This window comes from Leucoraja erinacea, chromosome 3 (assembly GCF_028641065.1).
Source record: "Leucoraja erinacea ecotype New England chromosome 3, Leri_hhj_1, whole genome shotgun sequence".
Taxonomy (NCBI): Eukaryota; Metazoa; Chordata; class Chondrichthyes; order Rajiformes; family Rajidae; genus Leucoraja; species Leucoraja erinaceus.
The window spans coordinates 13,220,270-13,243,045 of record NC_073379.1 but is presented as its reverse complement, the minus strand read 5'-3'; the positions used below and the strand labels follow the sequence as shown (position 1 = coordinate 13,243,045).

At 41.6% G+C, this 22,776-nt stretch overlaps 1 protein-coding gene across 3 annotated transcripts in view; it reads right to left on the bottom strand.

Annotated features, from left to right (window-relative positions):
• Positions 1–22,776, bottom strand: part of gfm2 (GTP dependent ribosome recycling factor mitochondrial 2) — a 41,308-nt gene that overhangs the window by 17,703 nt on the left and 829 nt on the right. For 2 of the 3 annotated variants that reach the window (XM_055632128.1, XM_055632129.1), the window contains exons 2-12: positions 19,851–19,949; positions 19,448–19,535; positions 17,545–17,590; positions 16,564–16,661; positions 15,361–15,486; positions 12,718–12,806; positions 10,962–11,050; positions 10,093–10,153; positions 7,432–7,620; positions 5,081–5,161; positions 2,879–3,027 (exon numbers count right to left, since the gene is read on the bottom strand). In XM_055632128.1, coding sequence (XP_055488103.1) covers positions 2,879–3,027; positions 5,081–5,161; positions 7,432–7,620; positions 10,093–10,153; positions 10,962–11,050; positions 12,718–12,806; positions 15,361–15,486; positions 16,564–16,661; positions 17,545–17,590; positions 19,448–19,535; positions 19,851–19,910 — 1,076 coding nt within the window. In that variant the 5' untranslated portion in view covers positions 19,911–19,949. Of the gene's footprint in view, positions 1–2,878; positions 3,028–5,080; positions 5,162–7,431; positions 7,621–10,092; positions 10,154–10,961; positions 11,051–12,717; positions 12,807–15,360; positions 15,487–16,563; positions 16,662–17,544; positions 17,591–19,447; positions 19,536–19,850; positions 19,950–22,533; positions 22,722–22,776 lie in introns of those variants that run through there. The other variant, XM_055632127.1, reaches the window with a different exon arrangement.

Sequence of the window (22,776 nt, the reverse complement as noted above, 5' to 3'; positions counted from 1 at the left end):
CAGTGACAGTTACGAATGACTCAGAAAACACTAAACATTAATAATAATAAAACATTAATGATAAAACTCCATTGATCAAGTATGTGAACCAACAAAATACCAGATCAAAGGGAGGCTACAGATTTATGGCCTATGCTTTATAACTATTACCTAAATATATACGTGCAGTTTTTATGGTGTTATAAAACCTCAGCTGACTGAGGTTTCAATGTCCCAGAGTAGATACAGAGAAATACCAAAGGCCCACGCTGTTTGTCATGAAAACCAACCAAAATCTTAGATTGAGTCCGAAGAAGAGTTCTGAATATATAAAATGTTCCTTTTCTCCAGAGATGCTGCCTGACCCGATTTGTGCCAGCACTTTGTGTCTATCTTCGGTATAAGCCAACATCTGCAGTTCCCTCCTACCCATTCTGTGCATGACTTCCTGCACTGTTACAAGACCCAGAAGATTTCCAACACAAAACCTAGGTTTGGTGTTTGGTGAAGGAGCTTTAAGAGAGGAAGTAATGGCAGTAGTCACTTTCGGATTGCTTGATGAATGCCTCAAAGCCAATTCTACATTACCAATAGTCCATATCTAATCCACAACAAGTCCAGCCTGGCTCACAGTCTACTATTGCCTCAATTTTTTAATTCCCACATTCATGTTCAACTGCCCTTGTATCCTCAACCATCATTATTTCTGTAGCTACCTCCAATATTAAGAACATACATAGAACAGTGCCCACAATGTTTGTGCCAAACACGATGCCAAGTTAAACTGATCTTATCCGCCTGCACATGATCCATATCCCTCTATTCCCCGGACTTTCATGTGAAAAGCCTCTTAAAAGCCACTACGGTATTTGCCGCTGCACTACCCGTGGCACTGCATTCCACTACTCTGTGTAAAAAATCTGGCCACACACATCTCCATTAAACTTTCTTCCTCTCACCTTATGCCCTCTAGTATTGGACATTTTCACCCTGGTAAAAATGTTCTGTCTGCCTACCCTATCAATGCCTTTCAAAATGTTATATATTCAAGAAAGCTTCTATGGGCAACACAGTTGGACTGTTAGTAGAGCTGATGCCTCAGTTTCAGCATGTGTCCTCCAATTATTCCTCTTCATTTACCCCAGCAAGGTGGACTATATATTCCCAGTCCTCTGATTTACAGAAGAACAACAAAAAAACAAATGCCAGGGTTTGGAAATCTGGAATGTAACTGAAATAACATATAACATATAACAATAACAGCACGGAAACAGGCCATCTCGGCCCTACAAGTCCGTGCCGAACAAATTTTTTTCCCCTTAGTCCCACCTGCCTGCACTCATACCATAACCCTCCATTCCCTTCTCATCCATATGCTTATCCAATTTATTTTTAAATGATACCAATGAACCTGCCTCCACCACTTCCACTGGGAGCTCATTCCACACCGCTACCACTCTCTGCGTAAAGAAGTTCCCCCTCATATTACCCCTAAACTTCTGTCCCTTAATTCTGAAGTCATGTCCTCTTGTTTGAATCTTCCCTATTCTCAAAGGGAAAAGCTTGTCCACATCAACTCTGTCTATCCCTCTCATCATTTTAAAGACCTCTATCAGGTCCCCCCTTAACCTTCTGCGCTCCAGAGAATAAAGACCTAACTTATTCAACCTATCTCTGTAACTTAGTTGTTGAAACCCAGGCAACATTCTAGTAAATCTCCTCTGTACTCTCTCAATTTTGTTGACATCCATCCTATAATTGGGCGACCAAAATTGTACACCATACTCCAGATTTGGTCTCACCAATGCCTTGTACAATTTTAACATTACATCCCAGCTTCTATACTCAATGCTCTGATTTATAAAGGCTAGCATACCAAAAGCTTTCTTTACCACCCTATCTATATGAGATTCCACCTTCAAGGAACTATGCACGGTTATACCCAGATCCCTCTGTTCAACTGTATTCTTCAATTCCCTACCATTTACCATGTACGTCCTATTTTGATTTGTCCTGCCAAGGTGTAGCACCTCACATTTATCAGCATTAAACTCCATCTGCCATCTTTCAGCCCATTTTTCCAAATGGCCTAAATCACTCTGTAGACTTTGGAAATCCTCTTCATTATCTACAACACCCCCTATCTTGGTATCATCTGCATACTTACTAATCCAATTTAGCACACCTTCATCCAGATCATTGATGTACATGACAAACAACAAAGGACCCAACACAGATCCCTGAGGCACCCCACTAGTCACCTGCCTCCAACCCGATAAACAGCCATCCACCATTACCCTCTGGCTTCTCCCATTCAGCCACTGTTGAATCCATCTTGCTATTCCTGCATTTATACCCAACAGTTGAACCTTCTTAACCAACCTTCCATGAGGAACCTTGTCAAAGGCCTTACTAAAGTCCATATAGACAACATCCACTGCTTTACCCTCGTCAATTTCCCTAGTAACCTCTTCAAAAAATTCAAGAAGGATTAGTCAAACATGACCTTCCAGGCACAAATCCATGTTGACTGTTCCTAATCAGACCCTGTTTATCTAGATGCTTATATATATTATCTCTAAGTATCTTTTCCATTAATTTGCCCACCACTGAAGTCAAACTAACAGGTCTATAATTGCTAGGTGTGCTAGGTCCAAATATGGTGGAAATACTCCACAGTTCTGATGAAGGGCCTTTGACCTGAAGCATTAACTTTTTTTCTCTGTCAGATGGCACCTGAGTCAATGATTTATAATTCCAAGAGGCTCCTTGAAATATGACTTTTGCACCAGGCATTTACCGACTCTAATACTCACATCCATCCTTTGACTTAATATTAATTTTTGTTTGATACCAGTGTGATGTTAAGTGCAAGCATTCTTAAAACTCAAATACTCACAGAAAGTCTCGTTGGCATTCATTTGGGGCTGGCAGATACTTTGTGACAGCATCCATTAGCAGCTGTATACCCTTGTTTTTTAAGGCGCTTCCGCACAAAACCGGAACGGCTGTTTGTGCTAACGTGACTCGACGGATTGCTGCATTTAACTAAATTCAAAATATCCAGAGTCAGTTCCTTCCCTCAAGTCACGGTATTTTACTTTTACTTTGCCCATAAAGGGTATTGTTTAGTTTAGTTTAGATACGGCGCGTCAATAGGCCCACCGAGTCCACGCCGACCAGCGATCCCCGTACAATAACACTATCCTATACACACTAGGGCCAATTTACAATCTTTACCAAAGCCAATTAGCCTACAAGCCTGTACGTCTTTGGGATGTGGGAGGAAACCGGAACACCCGGAGAAAATCCACGGGGTCTCGGGGAGAACGTACAAACTCCCTAAGACAGTACCCATAATCAGGATCAAACCGGGGTCTCAAGTGCTGTTTTGGCAGCAACTCCGCCCCATACGTTTCCCATAAAACTATTGCAGGCACATGGTGGCGCAGCAGTAGCGTTACTCCCTTACAGCACCAGAGACCCGGGTTCAATCCCGACTCGGGTGCTGCCTGTATCTCAATTTGTACATTCTCCCCGTGACAGCGTGGGTTTTTCCCCGGGTGCTCCAATTTCCTCCACACTCCAAAGATGCACAGGTTTGTAGGTTAATTGGCTTTGGTAACAATTGTAAATTATATAAAATATAAAAAATTCATCTCCTTGTGGCGAATGAATAATCTCCCTCCTGCTTTCCTTCTTCACTTATTCTTTTTTTCACTTTTTCTATATCTGTTTTTCACTCACGTTCACTAGTCTATTCTTCACTTTTCACAACCTCTATTTCCTCTTTCTCACTGCTCTCTTTAAAAAAAAAGAAAAAAAAGGAAGTTGTACAGAGAATGTAATATGTTAACATAATTTTTGTACCAATGCATTGTACTTACTTCTAATAAATAAAATTAAAAAAAATACAAAACAATTGTAAATTGTCCCTAGTGTGTAGGACAGTTTGTATATGGGGCAATCGTAGGTTGGAGCGGACTTGGTGGGCTGAAGGGCCTGATTCCGCACTGTATGTCTAAACTAAACCACAAGAATATTGTAATTTCAAAACATTTATAAAGCCAATCAAATAATTATTTCATCTGTTATAGTTTTCTGGCGTATAAAACTACATAAGCTTTCATTTAAAATGTTAAATCAAAAGCCTGTTCACATGGACATTATCATGTAATCCAGAATTGTTAAGAAAACTTGCTAACTTTGCCAGGGATGTCCAACTCCTGAGAGTAAATGGAAAGAATGCACCACCAATACACTAATTATTTAATGCTTTGCAGCATTCTTTGGATGTGAAAAGCACCTTGAAAATGTATTTTGTTATAAGGCGGCACAGTGGAGTAGCAGAAGAGCCACTGCCTTACAGCGTCAGAGACCTGGGTTCGATCTTGACTACAGGTGCTTGTCTGTACGGAGTTTGCACGTTCTCCCCGTGACCATGTGGGTTTTCTCCAAGACAGATTACTATCTAAATGACATCAAGTTGGGAAAAGAGAAAGTACAACGGGATCTGGGGGGTCCTTGTACATCAGTCTATGAAAGTAAGCATGCAGGTACAGCAGGCAGTGAACAAATCGAATGGCATGTTGGCCTTTATAACAAGAGGAATCGAATATAGGAGCAAAGAGGTCCTTCTGCAGTTGTACAGAGCCCTAGTGAGACCACACCTGGAGTATTGTGTGCAGTTTTGGTCCCCTAATTTGAGGAAGGACATTCTTGCTATTGAGGGAGTGCAGCATAGGTTTACAAGGTTAATTCCTGGGATGGCGGGACTGTCATATGCTGAGAGAATGGAGCAGCTGGGCTTGTACACTCTGGAGTTTAGAAGGATGCTGGGATCACTGGTCAGTGCGGACTTGGCGGGCCAAAGGGCCTGTTTCCACTCTGTATCTCTAAAACTAAACAACACAAGAGAGGAAATTCATTTTGCCATGATAAACCACAAGTTGTTGGCAGACTAAAATGCTTTGGGAGCAGCTCACGTTTCCCACAGGATCTAAACGTATTAAATCTCACACTTCATTGGCGGTCTATGCTACAGGTCAACCTGAGTAATGGATAATCCTTACATAATCTGTAAACGGTGTAAGAGACTCACATTTTCAGCTGAAACAGCATCCAGGTTTTCACTTAATGCTTCTAGAGCCAATTCAGCAAATTCATCATCCAAATCAGCAACCTGCAAGGAAATTGGTGCCATTATATCCAGGATCAATTAATGCACATTACACAATACTAAATATTCTAAAACTTTCATATCTTCAAAATAAAAGTAAGAAATCTTATTGAAAGAACTGAAAACTATCTGGTTACCCCCTAGGAAGCAATAAATATGTTTCTCATAATGTGACAAAGCTAACTTAAGTTGTTGCATCTGAATTGGGAATAGACAATAGAAAATAGACAATAGGTGCAGGAGTAGGCCATTTGGCCCTTCGAGCCAGCACTGCCATTCAATGTGATCATGGCTGATCATCCCCAATCAGCCTTCTCCCCATATCCCCTGACTCCACTATTTTTTTTAAGAGCCCCATCTAGCTCTCTCTTGAAAGCATCCAGATAACCTGCCTCCACCGCCCTCTGGGCGGAGAATTCCACAGACTCACCACTCTCTGTGAGAAAAAGTGTTTCCTCGTCTCCGTTCTAAATGGCTTACTCCTTATTCTTAAACTGGCCCCTGGTTCTGGACTCCCCCAATATCGGGAACATGTTTCCTGCCTCTGGTGTGTCCAAGCCCTTAACAATCCTATATGTTTCAATGAGGTCCCGTCTCATCCTTCTAAACTCCTGAGTCTAAACTCCACAGAGCCCAGCTGCTCCATTCTCTCAGCATAATAGTTTTGAGTTTAAGTTTAGTTTATTGTCTCGTGTTCTGAGGTACAATAAAAAGTTTTTTTTCGTGTGCTAACCAGTCAGCGGAAAGACATACATGATTACAATCGAGCCATCCACAGTGTACAGATACATGATAAAAGGAATAATGTGAATAATGTTTCGTGCAAGATAAAGGCAGTAAAGTTCGATCAAAGATAGTCTAAGGGTCACCAAAGAGGTAGATCATTGTTCATGATTGCTCTCTAGTTGTGGTTGTGGTTCAATTGCAGTTCAGAGTCATACAGTGTGGAAACAGGCCCTTCGGCCCAACTTGTCCACACCAACCAACACGTCCCATCCACACTAGTCCCGCCTGCCTGCATTTGACCCGTATCCCACTCAAACAGTCCCATCCACATAGCTGTCCAAATGTTTCTTAAATTTGCAATACTATCTGCCTCAACTAACTCCTCCAGCAGCTCGTTCCATACACCCAGTACCCTGTGTGGAAAAAGTTACCCCTCAGGTTCCCACAAATTTTTCCCCTCTTACCTTAAACCTAATATTGAATAATTTTACAGAAACAAACAAGTGTTCTTTTTCGCAGTGTGTGAAAATGATCACTTCACAGAGTAACTAGCTGCTAGGTTTACTATTCTGCGTAAAAGTACAATGCAAATTAAAGCGTCAATGAAGCCAAAAGTAATGCCCAGCTTCTCTGGCAGTTTCCCCAACTTATCCTTCATTCTCTTAGCTATCAGCGACATCTAGTGGAAGTGCAGGGAATATGGTTTGGAGGAGCCAGGGCATATAGTAAGAACTGGTTGACTGGAAAGATAAAGAAAAACTGGTATACTGCTAACATCACCCATCGTCATTCATTTGAATCGGGTCAAAAGGTAGGAGGTGTCCTCATTGTTATTGCATGTGGTCCAATAATTTCCATTTCACTTGGAGCTCAAAAACTGGGCTAGTTTAATGAATCTCCAAGTAGAAACCTCCAGAAAAAGAGAAAGAGATGTGCCCGGATTAGACCTCATTTTGACGGCTACCTTTGTATAGTTTAGTTTAGTTTATTGTCACGTGTACCGAGCTACAGTGAAAATGTTTTTGTTGCATGCTGACCAGTCAGCGGAAAGACTGTACATGATTACAATACCATGATACATGATAATGGGAATAACGTTTAGTGCAAGATAAAGTCCTGTAAAGTTCAATTAAAGATATTCCGAACGTCTCTAGTGAAGTAGATAGTAGCTCAGGATCGCTCTCGATTTGTTATAGTGAAAAACACAAAAAAAACATACAAAAGGGCACAAGGTGCTGAAGTAACTCAGCAGGTTAGGCAGCAATTCTAGAAAACATGGATAGTTGACGTTTCAGGTTGAGACCCTTCCAGCGTCACCTATTCGTGCTCTCCAGAGATGCTGTCTGACCTGCTGAGTTACTCCCTACTTTGTTCCCTTTTATGCTTAACCAGCATCTTCAGTTCCTTGTTTCTAGAAAACATACACTCGTGGCTTAGCATTATCGTACAAATTAAAATTCAACAAGGTCAATCATACTCATATATTTAATTATATATGGACATGATTAGGTTATCAAGTGCTTTAAGTATTTACTTTAAAACTTTACTTGTTCTATGAGGCTATATCTTGCATCTCGAGCTTCCTTTAATAGTTCGTGGTCATCTGTTGACGTCAAAGGATCTCGACTGAAGATTGTTCCGTCTTCATCATCAATGGAGCTTGGGGACCACAGAATCTTTTCATTCGTGACTACGTCAACTACCCCCTCAAATGACTTTCCCGTTCCAATGGGTAACTAGAAATAGAGACAAAATACATATTGCAAGAAAAATCACTGAACACGTCAGGATATGCCAAACATATAAGATTATTAAGAGTTTGGACACGCTAGAGGCAGGAAACATGTTCCCGATGTTGAGGGAGTCCAGAGTCCAGAACCAGGGGCCACAGTTTAAGAATAAGGGGTAAGCCATTTAGAACGGAGACGAGGAAACACTATTTCCTCACGGAGAGTTGTGAGTCTGTGGAATTCTCTGCCTCAGAGGGTGGTGGATGCCGGTTCTCTGGATGCTTTCAAGAGGGAGCTAGATCGGGCTCTTAAAAATAGCAGAGTCGGGGGATACGGGGAGAAGGCAGGAACGGGGTACTGATTGAGGATGATCAGCCATGATCACATTGAATGGCGGTGCTGGCTCGAAGGGCCGAATGGCCTACTCCTGCACCTACTATCTATTCACAATCAGTGAGAACACATATCCTCCATAATGCTTTAAACTAAATTGCTGCCAATCAATGTTTGCATGACCACGTGAATGAGTGTTAAGTAGAAATCACAAGAAGAGATTTTGCTTGGTGTGTTTAATGTGTGGAACTGACTGGACAAGATGTATTTTTAAAAACAGGAACACTGAAGCAGAAGCTGGTAAAAGAGCCTATCAGATTTTTCACCACAAATTAAAACGACAAAAAAAATAAAAATTAACCATTATGCTCTCCTTATGGTTCCACTTTCCTGATGCTGCCTGACCCTCTGAATTACTCCAGCACTCTGTGTTTTACTCAAGATTCCAGCATCTACAGTTCTTCGTGCCTCCCTCTAAACCTTTTCTATCCATGTACCAGTCCAATTGTCGTTTAAATGTTGTTATTGTACCAGCCTCAACTATTTCCTCTGGAGCTCATTCCATGTACCCACCATCCTCTTTATGGAAAAAAGTTGCCCTTCAAGTTTTTAATTAAATCTTTCTTCTCTCTTCTTAAACTTTTACTCTGTAGTTATTGATTCCTCCATCCTGGAAAAAAGACTGTGCATCCACCCTAACTATGCTCCCCATGCTTGTGACCTCTATAAGATCACCCCTCAGGCTTCTGCGCTCAAAGGAATAAAGTTCTTGCCTGCTCATTCTCTCCCTGTAGCTCAGGCTCTCTCAAGTCTTGGCAAAATCTCCTTTACACTCTTTCCACCCTTTCCATCCCAGATGTTATAGGGATAGGACATCTTTCCGATAGCAGGGTGACCAAAACTGCACACAATACTCAAAGTGTAGCCTCGCCACAGGGCAGCACAGTGGCTCAGCGGTAGAGTTGCTGACTTGCAGCACCAGTGACCTGGGTTCGATCCTGACGATGGGTGCTGTGTGTATGGAGTTTGTACGTTCTTCCTGTGACCGCGTGGGGTTTCTCCCACACCCCAAAGATGCATAGCTTTGTAGGTCCTTCTGTAAACTGTAAATTGTCCCTAGTGTGTAGGATAGTGCTAGTGTACGGGGTGATCGCTGGTTGGCGCAGAATTAGTGGGCCGAAGGGCCTGCTTCCACACTGTATCCTTAAAGTCTGAATCCAATGTCTTGTACAATTGTTACAAGATGTCCCAACTGCTATATTCAATACCCAGCATGTCAAAATGGTACAGTAACAAATGTCAAAAGCCTTTTTCACCACCCTACCTATCTATCCGCAGCAACTTTCAGACAATTGTGCACTTGTACTCCTTGAACCCACTGCTCTACAATAGCCCCCACGGCCCTACAGTTCACTGTGAGACTCCTTCCTTGCCCTATTTCAACTTTCCAAAATGCAAATCCTCACACTTTGAGGAGCATAGCAGTTCTTTTGATTCTTTTCTTTAATTCAATGAGACCGCCAAGATATCATAAAGTGTACATATAAAAAAAAAGGAAAGCACAGGAGTTTTATTCATACTAGAAGTTATGTAGCCGCTGAAGACTAAAACGCTAAAATCAACCCCCCCAGGCACCATTCTCTCACAACTCTACCAATATGCTCAAAGATATGTTGGAATGATTCTTAAGGGAAAAGACAGAAAGAAAAAACCAAAATTAAAAAAATTGAATCAAACATTGTATGAATAAACAAATGCAATTATATATATGTATATATATATATTTTTTTTTAATTGACATTTCTGGGAAAATGAATACGATACCTTTTCAAATAAACTGTTAAAACAATATTCATGATTTTTCATCCATGAACAAATATTATACCGGTAGAGCTTCAACTAAAGGTTAGCCATAATATACTCCAAAATATTTTCTATTCAATGTCTCCAATTCTATGAAACTACAGCTCTGTCCAGAAACTGATCAACTCTGAATAGGACCGAGTTCAATAGCTTCTCAAGGGAGCACCCTGGTGGCAAGTTGCAGCAGAACTACTCATTCACAATATAATCCCTCTACCTTCCTTCATAAAGCAGGTGAAAGTGTGAAATCCAAACGTAATTTCAAGTTAAAAAAAAACCTACCTGTAGCAAAAGTGGTTTAACTTTCAGCTTCTCTTTAATGCTCTCAATGGAGTAGGAAAAGCTGCAAGTCAAAAGAATCCATATTATTGTCTCTTCTATTGAAACCAGATGCATCCTATCAATCACAACTGAAAATACAAGCTTAGTTACGAATCACCAAAAACTCCTTGGAATATAAACCGGACCAAAGGCATTCACAAAGAATGAAAACAAAATGAAAGGCTTATCAGGGAAAAGCGGGAGAAGCTGGAACCAATCATGTCAGTATTTGTTTCCACATGGAAAGAGGAGAGGTTAATGTTACAAGTGAGAGCAAAATGCTCTCTGATAATCAGAATTAAAGGATCATTAGCTGGCCTTGTTTCACTAGTTTAGTTACTAACTTCAGAATCACCAGGCCAGATGCATCATTTCATTGTAAAAAGGAGAATCTGTGCAAGGAAGTTGCAGGGAATGTTATCCAGCAGGTGTTAAAGCTACAGTATCTGGAAGTATTGAGGGTAAAGCCGACAGCCAAAATAGGAAAGGTCTTGGCCCAAAACTTCCACCATCCCTTTGCCTCCACAGATGCTGCTTGACCCGCTGAGTTGTTCCAAGTTTTTCTCTGTCCAGATTCCAGCATCTACAGTCTTGTGTTGCTGAGGAAAGTATTTTAATGCCTCCCAAAAATGTTCTCCATTGTGAAAATAAATAGGAGATGATTCTTAGCCCATGAACGGGAATAGTTTATAGAACTACAGGGAAAGAGTAAGGGAATGAGATTGATACAAATGCTTGCTGAGGATCTGGTAGATATAATAGGCAAAACAACTGCATTTTGTGCCATGATGATACATTAACTTCTCATTGTGGATGCTCAAATATATTACCTGGCTCTGGGTTTATCCATCTTGTTTACAAAACATATACGAGGGACACGATGCTTGTCTGCCTGTCTCCACACTGTCAGGGTTTGTGCCTGAAACACAAACAGCACTATTATGCGAGACGAAAGAGATTATGCGAGACGTTAGCAAGAGTTGCAAAATGTTTGGTTTCTATTTGGTAACCAAGATCTAGAGGGCATCAGTTTAAGGTGAGAAGGGAAATATTTAGTAGGAACCCGAGAGGCACTTTTTCCATACAGAGGTTGCTACGTATATAAAACAGAGGAAGCGTTTGAAGCAGATACCATAACAATATTTAAGGGATATTTGGACAGTTACATGTATAGCAAAGGTTGAGAGCGATATGGAGCAAACATGGGTAAATGAGACTAATGGGCCTGTCCCACTTAGGCGACTGCCAGGGACTAATTTTAATGGAATTCACCTATAACACCTGGCGACAACCTACGACAGCACCTACGACAACACGTACGTCAACCTACGATAGAAAAAATTGTCGCCACTGTCGCCATGTTGAACATTTTGCGGCAGTCACCTGTAGTCGCCCAAAATAATCACATAAATGGGACAGGCCCAGTTGGGTTGTAGGGCCTGTTTCCGTTCAGTTGACTCCATTGAATTTTAATAGTAGAAACACAGCAGAAACAGTGCTTTTGACTGCAACTGAGGAAGTGCCCTTGTCACTAAATTTCATGTCAAGCTTTTCATAAGTATGAAATATGGAGAAGTGGCACACATAGACAAAGATGTTACCTTGTAGTGCAACTGCCGGCTAGTTTTAATACTTTCAATAGTCAAATAATTAAACACACAAACTTTACAATCCAATAACAGAGTATGTTTTGCTTTCTATTTTAATAGCTAACCCAAGCAGGGTTAATTGCTAATCTTTTTTTTTTTTAAAGTGCTTTTCCAAAGCATGCTTTCATCAAAACTGGAGCTAATGGACATAACATGGCATGGTAACAAAGGCTGAAGTAAAATATGCTACATTACTTGACATTTTGTAAGGCAAAACCATTGATGAAGGATATACATTATCCCTTATACATATTGTCAAAAGAGTGAATTAGCTTAGCTGAAAAGAACAGAAGGTCGATCAGAATGGATGAAGAGGAGTAACAGGAAGTTTTAAAAAATACTTGTGATTCACAGAATGGCATGGGCATTGTATTGGTTTGAAGAGAAGATTGGTTAAAAGGCTGGAAAGAGAGTAAAATAAACAAGCCTTTTCCTGATTGGGAAGCTGCAAAGAGAGAGATTGTGAGGACTAATTAATTGATATTAAGTGACCGAGCCAATCCAAATTCAGTGAGCGTACAAATCTAGATAGAGAAGTAAAACACAAAGTGCTGGAGGAACTCAGCAGGTCAGGCAGCAACTGAGGAGGGAATAGAGATGTGACGTTTTGGATCAGGACCCTTCTTCAGACTGATTAGAGCAGAGAAACTGGAAAGCTCTTTGGAACCATTTCCTGTCCTTTCTCTCCGTTGATGCTGCCTGACCCGCTGAGGTCCTGCAGCACTTTGTGTTTTGCTCAAGACTCAAGCATCTGCTGGCTCTTGGATCTCTGGATAGGAAAGTAAGCTGGGCAGAGACGACAGATTCTGCCAAGAGGGAATGGCCTAAAATGTGGTGAATTTTAAAGATATTCTGTGGTGCACCAAGGAGTGCTGCACTCGTATGCCCACCCCTGCAAAGTCTGATGATGTTTGCTTCTTAAGGAAACATTGCTCACCTCAACACCGGCTGCAGCATCAAATACCGCCACCGCTCCATCAAGAACACGTAAAGAGCGTTCAACTTCAATGGTAAAATCCACATGGCCTAACAAAATAAAAGGTCCATTCAATATTCACTGAAATTTACTTTAGCTACTTTAGAGCTCAATTATCTGAAGAAAGTAGCTTATTGAATTGGGAATGCATAAGGGAATTTTTTCTAAGCATCAGCTGAATCAAGTAGACACCTTCTCCATCATATATTCCGTCCCTCTTCTCAGAGTTGGCTTCTCTAATCAAAATGTGTCTAATCCCAACTCTAGATCGGGGACCCCAGATTAATCACACCTCTCAGAAACCATTAACTCGACTACACAAAGCTATTCTGTGGTACACCAAAGAGCACTGCACTCTTGTGATGGAGATATTGCTGTTTGGACTGCATTATTTCCAGTTTCTAGCTAGTTTCAGGTTTAGCGAGAAGGAAAAGACTTCATAGGAACCTGAGGGGCAATGTTTTCTCTGAGTGGGTTGAACAAGCTGTCAGGGAAAAAGGTTGAGTCAGGTATAATAACCACATTTAAAAGCCATTTGGACAGATACATGGATAAAAAAGGATTAAAGAGACAAGGCTCAAATATAGGTAAATGAGGCCAGCTTAGATGGGCATCTTGATTGGCACAGACAAGTTGGGCCAAAAGGGCTGTTTCTATGCTGTATGATTTTGTAACTCAACTAAAAAGTGATTATTTTACAATATTATCCAAATCAAACCATAGAAACAAATAAAATAGGTGCAGGAGTAGGCCATTCGGCTCTTTGAGCCAGCTCCGCCATTCAACATGATCATGTCTGATCATCCAGAATCAGTACCCCGTACCTGCTTTTCCCCTCATATCCCTCGATTCCGTAAGCCCCAAGAGCTATATCTAACTCTCTTGAGTACATCTAGCGAATTAGCCACCACACAATACTCCATATGCAGTCTCACCAGGGTCCTGTACAACTGCAGTAGGACCCCCCCCGCTCCTAAATTCAAATCCTCTCGCTATGAAGGCCAACATGCCATTTGCTTTCTTCACTGCCTACTGTACCTGCATGCTTACTTTCAGTGACTGGTGTACAAGGACACCTAGATCTCGTTGCACCTCCCCTTTTCCTTCACATTTATCCACATTATACTGCATCTGCCCACCCACCGACCCAACCTGTCCAAGTCACCCTGCAGCCTCATAGCATCCTCCTCGCAGCTCACACTGCCACCCAGCTTTGTGTTATCCACAAACCTGGAGGCGTTACATTTAATTCCTTTGTCTAAATCGTTAATATATATTGTAAATAACTTGGATCCCAGCACTGAGCCTTGCGGCACCCCACTAGTCACTGCCTGCCATTCTGAACAGGGCCAGTTAATTCCTACTCTTTGCTTCCTGTCTGCCAACCATGATTAGTCATCCATGATTTCCCCTTCATAAATCCATGCTGACTCTGACCCGATCCTGTCACTGCTTTTCAAATGCGCTGCTATTACAGCGCCTTTCAATATGGGCAAATTTTTATGCCAGTAAATTTAATTGTGTCTTTCAATCCATCAATTGATGGAATATTGATGGAACCAGAAAGAAATAACATTAAAAAAAATCTTCTGATTGAAGATGAGCAAACGACTCATGAAATTCTACCCAGCCATAAATTAAGCACAAATATACGTCTGTCCTAAGATTGATCAAAACACCATCATAAATTCATAAATATAGTTTCAGCTTGAGATATAGCGTGGAAACAACCCCTTCGGCCCACCGAGACCGCACATTAACATTACCCTACACACACCAGGGACAATGTACACTTACACCAAGTCAATTAACCTAAAAACATGTATGTCTTTGGAGTGTGGGAAGAAACCGAAGATTTCAGAGAAAACCCAACGCAGTCACGGGGAGAACGTACAAACTCCATAGAGACAGCACCAGAAGTCGGGATCAAACCCGGGTACCTCGCGCTGTAAGCTGTAAGGCAGTAACTCTGCGCCACCGTGCCGCTCAAGTTGCCAAATGGCTTGTGGCTAAAAGCTGCAATACATTTAATTTGGTTTATAAACTAAAGAAGAAATGTATTTTACTTATATCTTCATTGCTTGTATTTGGATGTTGTGTTTGCTGCTTTGAGTCCATAAGGAAAGTCATTGGATACAATGAAAATGAACACTCAAATAAACATTCAGCTTGAATCAAGTAAGTGACACTTGCCCAAAGGTATTAGTCATAGTCATACAGCATGGAAACAGCCACTTCTGCCCAACGTTTGCCCATGCCAACCAAGATGCCCCATCTATACAAGTCCCAACTGCCTGCGTTTGGCCCATATCCTTCTAAACCTTTCCTATCTATGTATATATCCAAATGTCTTTTTAATGCTGTTACAGCACCTGCCTCAACTACCTCCACTGGCAGCTTGTTCCATATACCCACCACCATATGTTCAAGAGGCATCAACCCCATACAGTTAGCTGTTTGGAAAAAAGTCTGAATAGCAATTTAGCAATATTTTATTAAAGTTTTGCCCATTTGCTTACATAACTGGGTTCCTACCCACCTCCTTTTAAATGGATCTCCTGACTCAGTTGCATGATGTCTAGTGTTCCCCAATGCTTTACTCACCTGGTGTATCTATCAAATTGATCCGATGGGCATTCCAGTCGAAGGTGACAGCAGCCGATTGAATGGTAATCCCACGCTCACGTTCCTGTGCCATGAAATCAGTCACTGTGTCCCCATCATCCACATCTGGAATAAAAGAAAAAGGTTTTGTACTGCTACAAATTTAATTGGTTATATATTAACTGTCCCAAAGTTAATTGAAGGGAAATGGTAGGTAAATGTATTCCATGTAAAAGAGTGCACAAAAAAAATTATGATTTTATTTTTCAAATCTTCAAATGAGAGGTCCATATCCATCGATAGCAGACAATGACAGCTGACCCTGTCAAGAGCAACTATTCTAACACAAAGTGCTGAAGTAAGGCAGCTTCTGTGGAGGACATGGGAATGAATGAATGAATGTATTAGCCAAGTATGTATACATACAAGGAATTTGCCTTGGTGCTTTGCTCACAAGTAACAACATGGCAACATTTCGAGGTGGGACCCTTCGTTCCACTAACGTTTCAGGTCGGGATTTCCAGCATCTGCAGTTCCTTATGTCTCAACTATTTTAACACATATTAAGTACCAGATCAGAGAGTTTCATGGTCTTTTAAACTCATACAAGTACTCGATAGTTTGACTGTGTTGAGGTTTCCGATGACTCAAAGGCACTACCAAATGCATTGGGGATGAAAGGTGTAGCAACATATATTGCAACAGTTTAACTGCCAAATTTAGAAAAGTTTAATCAGTTCTTCATTAGCACAAAAGATGCAAAACATTATAGCAGGGGAACAGAGAGTAGCTGAAACATAGGAACAATGTAAAACAATAAATAATCTAACTTGCTACTCTTTATTTTTAATAGTTTCTATATTTCCATCAAAGTCTAAAAATAGGGTGGATTTGTCAAAGATTGAGATAAATTCAGACAAATGGGAACCAATGTTATGACAAAAAAAATTAATTGTAAACCAACTATCTTCTAACTAAATCACCAACATGTGTGAATACAGACCTAGAGGGGGAAAAAATCAGGAACAGCATAACATTTCACATTCAGTTTTTCATATTGAAAGTTTGAGAAACGCATTGCGCAACTTATCTGCAATATATATTTTTCAATATTAGATTTTGTAACACATTGTCAAGTCAAGTCAAGAAAGTTTATTGTTAAAAAGTGGGACATGGCTTCATCAAAAGGGAGCATATTCTTACCCCCAAGTGTCCTGGTATATCCTGCATAATAAAGTATCCTCTCTGTGGTTGTGGTTTTTCCTGCATCAATGTGTGCCATGATCCCAATGTTCCTTATTCTGTCAAAGTTTATCAAAAAAGACAAAATTGCACATTCTTTAAAACCCATTATTTTGTTATCGATCGTTACTAAAGATAACTTCTACAAAGACGTCTTATCAGCATAGTTAAAATTCTATTTTAAATTTTCTGTAAATCTGAATGATAGAGAAATCTACAAACTAAGAGGAATAGATTGGGTAGATGCACAGCGTCTCTTGCCCAGAGTAATGGAATCGAGGACCAGAGGACATAAGTTCAAGGTGAAGGGGAAAAGATTTAATAGGAATCTGAAGGGTAACTTTTTCCACACAAAGCGTGGTGGGTGTATGGAACAAGCTGCCAGAGGAGGTAGTTGAGGCTTCGACTATCCCAACGTTTAAGAAGCAATTAGACAAGTACATCGATAGGACAGGTTTGGAGGGATTCGGACCAAGCACAGGCAGGTGGGACTAGTGTAGCTGGGACATGTTGGCCGGTGTGGGCAAGTTGGGCCGAAGGGCCTGTTTCCACACTATCACTCTATGACTCTAATCACAATAAATTGCAAGGTACGCCGATGATACCAACAAATGTACTGAGCTTCGACAGCAACATCTAAATAAATTATATTAATTTCTATCAGTAGAAGTGAGAAGATAAACGAGTTTGTAACTAAACTAGTTGGCAAACGCAGAGGAATAAACAGGTGTTTTTAGTTGGTGTAAACCGTCACATTTCTAATTGAATTTCATTGCACAAATCTGCATTGTTTCACAATTCATCGCAATTGTTTAAGGCAGTGTCTGTAACTAAACTACTGGAGATTTATTTGGAAAAGTTTCTTCCCACCCATATTATCTGTTAATTTTAGAGACATTTACTTGAACTATCGTATTTACAGTTGAATAAGTTCATACTTACTTAGAGATGTCTGGATTAATAATAGTACGTAATGACTTAATGTCCCCTGCAAAGTTGTGGAAAGTAAAATGTATTAGAATGTTTAATGTGCAATATTAAACATATCTATAGAAGGAAAAGCTTTAATTATTCTAAACAAGTATTAAATACATACATGGACAATATGTGCAGGAGTAGGCCATTTGGCCCATTCAATGTGATCATGGCTGAGCATCCACAATCAGTAACACGTTCCTGCCTTCTCCTCATACCCCTTGATTCTGCTAGCCCAAAGAGCTCTATCTAACTTTCTTTTGAATGCATCCAGTGAATCGGCCTCCACTGCCTTCTGAGGTAGGGAATTTGAGAAATTCACAACTCTCTGTGTGAAAAGGTTTTCCTCATCTCAGTTCTAAACAGTCTACCCCTTATTCTTAAACTGTGGCCACTGGTTCTGGACTCCCCCCAACATCTGGACCATGTTTCCTACATCGAGCATGCCCAATCCCTTAACAATTTTATGTTTCTACAAGATCCCCTCATCCTTCTATATACCAGTAAATACAAGCCCAGTCTTTCATCATTTAACAGTCCGCCGTCCCGGGAATTAACCTCGTGAAACTACACTGCACTCTCTCAATAGCAAGAAGTGTAGAAATTAGGAGACCAAAACTGCACACAATACCCCATGTGTGGAATCATCAGGGTCCTGTACAACTGCCGAAGGACTTCTTTGCTCCGATACTCAACTCCTCTCGTTATGAAGGTCAACATGCAATTAGCTTTCTTCATTGCCTGTTATACCTGTATGCTTTACTTTCAGTGACTGATATACTGGGACACCTAGGTCTCGTTGCACTTCCCCTTTTCCTAACCCAACATCATTCAGATAATAATCTGCCTTCCCGTCTTGCCTCCAAAGTGGATAATTTCACATTTTTCCACATTATACTGCATCTGCCATGCATCTGCCCACTCACCCAACCTGTCCAAGTCACACTGCATCCTCATAGCATCCTCTTCACAGTTCACACTGCCATCCAGCTTTATGTCATCTGCAAATTTACTAATGTTACTTTTAATTCTTTCATCTAAATCATTAATGTATATTGTAAATAGCAGCGGTCCCAGCTCCGAGCCTTGCAGTGCCCCACTAGTCACTGCCTGCCATTCTGAAAGGGACCCGTTAATCCCTCCTCTTGGCTTCCTGTCTGCCAACCAATTTTCTATCCATGACAACACCCTACCCTCAATACCATGTGCTCTAATTTTACCCACTAATCTCATGTGTGGGACCTTATCAAAGGCTTTCTGAAAGTCCAGGTACATTACATCCACTGCTCTCCGTCCATTTCACTTGTTACATCCACAAAAAATTCCAGAAGATTTGTCAAGCATGATTTCCTCTTCATAAATCCATGCTGACATGGACCGAATGGCCTACTCCTGCACCTACTTTCTATGATTTAAATTAAATGCAAAGGAGTGGAATTATTAGAAAAATGCATCATAAACATTATAAGTATTGCAGTTTTCAGAGTTCAGTAGCACAGTAGAGAGAATATGGACTGGATCCATCTCGGCCTGCATTCAGAAACTCGAATTCAGAAACTGCTGAGAGTGGTGGACGTTTTCCAGTCCACCCTGGGTATTGACCAACCCACTTTGAAAGGATCTGCGGGAAGCGCTGCCTCAAGAATGCAGTAATATTATTAAAGACCCACACCACCCTGGCCATGTTTTCATCTCACTGCTCCCATGGGAAAGAAGGTAGAGGAGCCCGAGATGCATGACATCCATGCTCATGCTTCTTCCCATCAATCAACCCTAACCGATACCCTACCTCAACAACGATCTACTATAGATTTTGTTTAGGTTGTACAACATATTTCGGTTTGCACTATTTTGGTTTGCATGAACTTACCTGTGGCAGTGCTATATTTCCTGTTGAATATGTTTTTCACATTTCGTCTGCTGTTAGGTGCAAATCTGAACCACCGGCATGGAAGACACTGAAAGTACAGAATCAATCAGAGCTCATAATTTTTTTAATCAATGTTATAACACAGCAATGAAGATTTGTCTAATGCTGTACCATTTCCAACGATTTGTATATATTAAGCCGTTAATATTAAATTTTATTGCAACGAGATTTGCAGATTTCAAAGGATAAGAAAAACAATTAAAAAAATCTAAATAGATATGGAACTTCAGTTGTACAAATTTGTGTGGAATATACACTTTTTATGGTGCAAATATTGATAACTCTACATAGATGTACACATTGTAGAAAGGTTTTAATATCAATTTAAAACGGTCATCTTTACCACATGGCATCCTCTGGAATAAACGCCAAATAATGGCAATTCCATTGCAAACCACCTCATTCTCTTTGTTACTGGTGTAAATCGTCATGTAGAAGATACCTAGAAAAATCGAAAAATGTTCATTAACTAAAGTATATTTAATATTTAAAGTGACTTCTAATGGGTAAAGAGCAAATAATTTGAGCCAAGAAACCAAATTTCAACTCGAATCAACAATCACTCCCCTCCATCTACCTCCCCTACATCCCCTCTCCCCCCCAGCACCTGTGGTTCCTTCCTACACTCTTGCCCAGAATATGTGAATCGAGAACCAGAGGACATTGGGGGGGGGGGGGGGGGGGGGGGGGGGGGGGGGGGGACACACAGCCCGAGTAGGTAGTTGAGATGTTTAGCAAACATTTAGACATGTACATGGATAGGACAGGATTAGAGGAACATGGGGCCAAAATGCAGGCAGGTAGGACTAATGTAGATGGGACAGGTTTGTCAGTGTGGGAAAGTTGGGCCATAGGGTTTGTTTTCACGCTGTAACTCCATTCTAAACATAATCTGTCCATTTTCTCCGAGGTGCTGCCTAACCCGCTGAATTCCTGTTCATTCCATTTCTTCCCCTCTCTGCAAATCCATTCTCTAATATAGAGAAATTGTTGCAATGTTGGACTAATAAACTAACAGAAGGAAATTACTGCCCTGACCTACTCTACACTTGGACGCGAATTGATCCCTGCAGTCAATTTAAGGATAATTTAACCCGATTTGGGGTTCTGTCTGAAGAGAACTTGCACAATCTCACCATGGGCTTCACCAGCTGCCTCTCATGTGCCATAGACTTGTTGGTAGATTATGCAGCTATTCTAAACCATTCTTTGGTGATGTGGCAAAAGAATCAAAGAGGAGTTGATGGACTACAAATACTGTATTACAAAGAGTTGATGGACATTCTTGGGAGGATGAGGGGCGACCTTATGAAGGTGTATAAAATCATGAGATGAGTAGGTTGGGTAGATGCATTTCATCGCATGTGACAAATAAAATTGACTTTGACTTTGCAGAGTCCTTTGCCCAGAGTTGAGGAACCCAGAACATCGGTTTAAGGTGAAAGGGGAAAAGATTGGAACCTGAGGAGTAGGTTTTTTCACACAAAGAGTGGAGGGTGTATAGGGAGGTTGTACGCAGTCGAGGTCACGACCCATGACCCGTACTGTTGCCACGCAACGCCAACTGGAGTGCACGCGGTGAACTGCAGGTAAGCATTTACTATGGCGGTCAACACAGCGGGCCCTTCTTCTGGCCCAGCATCCGGACTGGTTGCACACCCGCGGACCCCGGGTCGTCTATCCCTGCGGCCGGGGGTGGGGGGGAAAGAGGTCGGGGTGTTGGTGCAGCACGGTCAGTGGTCAGTGACTCTGGGTGGGCGGAGAGAGCAGACCGTCCCCAACTCTGCTGCAGCTGACTTTGCCTGGAGCTGCGGCCCCGCTCCCCCCCGGCCCCGTGTGTGGCGTTGCCGACCCACAGCCCGTGACAATGCAGCCAACAGGGGGAGACGGGGCTGAGGGTCGCCGTGGCCGGACAGCACTGATCCCAGGTGGAGAGTGGGGGCTGTCCTGAGGGATGCGCTCCTTCGACCGCTTACACCTTGGTGCTTGTGTTCAGAGCAAAGATACTGATACCTTCCCGCTTTCAATGAGCACCAAATATTTATAGCGCAAAAAAAGACAATTTCAGCCGTTTTTAACAGGTAAGACGGTAAGCGTTCCGTGTGTTAACAGTGTGTGCAGAGGCAGCCATGTCCTCCACATGGATTGAGCTGCTCCATGGGTCACGGTCTTTGACCTGATGACCTTACGTGAGGCAGGGACTATCACCAAAGATCTTAGAGCATTTATATCACATTCATGTATGTGTGTTTATAAACATTTTATTCTTTAATAAGAATGAACAGAATTATGAACTAACAGAATTATGAATCTAACCCTATATCACACACAAAAACTTCCCCCGCAATGTCAATTACCCTGCGAGTCGGGTCGGTTCCGGTTACTACAAAATCAACTCAAACACTGCTTGTGAGCCATTTAAAAAGGAATGATTTAAAAAACATTAAAAAAGACAATTACCGGAGTCAAATTTTATTCTTGACAAGAATTATGAACTAACAGAATTATGAATCTAACCCTATAATCACACGCACAAACTGTTGCCCCGCAACAATGATTACACTGCGAGTCGGGTCGGCTCCGGTTACTAAAATGGGCGGGGAAAATGCCCAGGATCCCCTCCATAGCTGCTACACCTGAGCCCATTGTATTTAGCAGGAGTGGCCCATCTTGCTCTGCTCTAAGATCTTTGCTATCACAACGTTTAAGAAGCAGTTAGACAGGTACATGGATAGGACAGGTTTGGAGGGATATGGACCAAATGCGGGCAGGTGGGGACAAGTGAGGCTGGGACATGCTGGTTGGTGTGGGCAAGTTGAGTCGAAGGCCCTGTTTCCACACGGTATCACTGTATGACCCTGAACATTGTCTGTCCTGAACTACATTTCCCTGCACAGCCAGATGCTGCTTGAGTTGCACAAGCACCTCGTGTTTAACCCCGTCCGAGGTTTAAAACTCGAAGCGGTCGGAGCTCTGAGACCTCCTTTATATCACCAGTAATGACCGACATGGAATGGGTTACTCACAGGCTCAAGTTCTTATTGTGCTCTCTGTCTGTCCGTCTGTAGTTCCTGGCAAATATTATAGAGGAGCTCCTCTAGGATCTTTGGTTCCTGGCCCCAGCCCGGTCTCATGCAAACATCTCCACAGTCTGAGCCAATCTAATTAATCTTATAGCAGAGCACTAAGATCTTTGCATTTCACTATCGTCAACGCGCAACAGTAATCATGTAATGAAGTGAACATGTATCTATCGGACACGTGTTCGA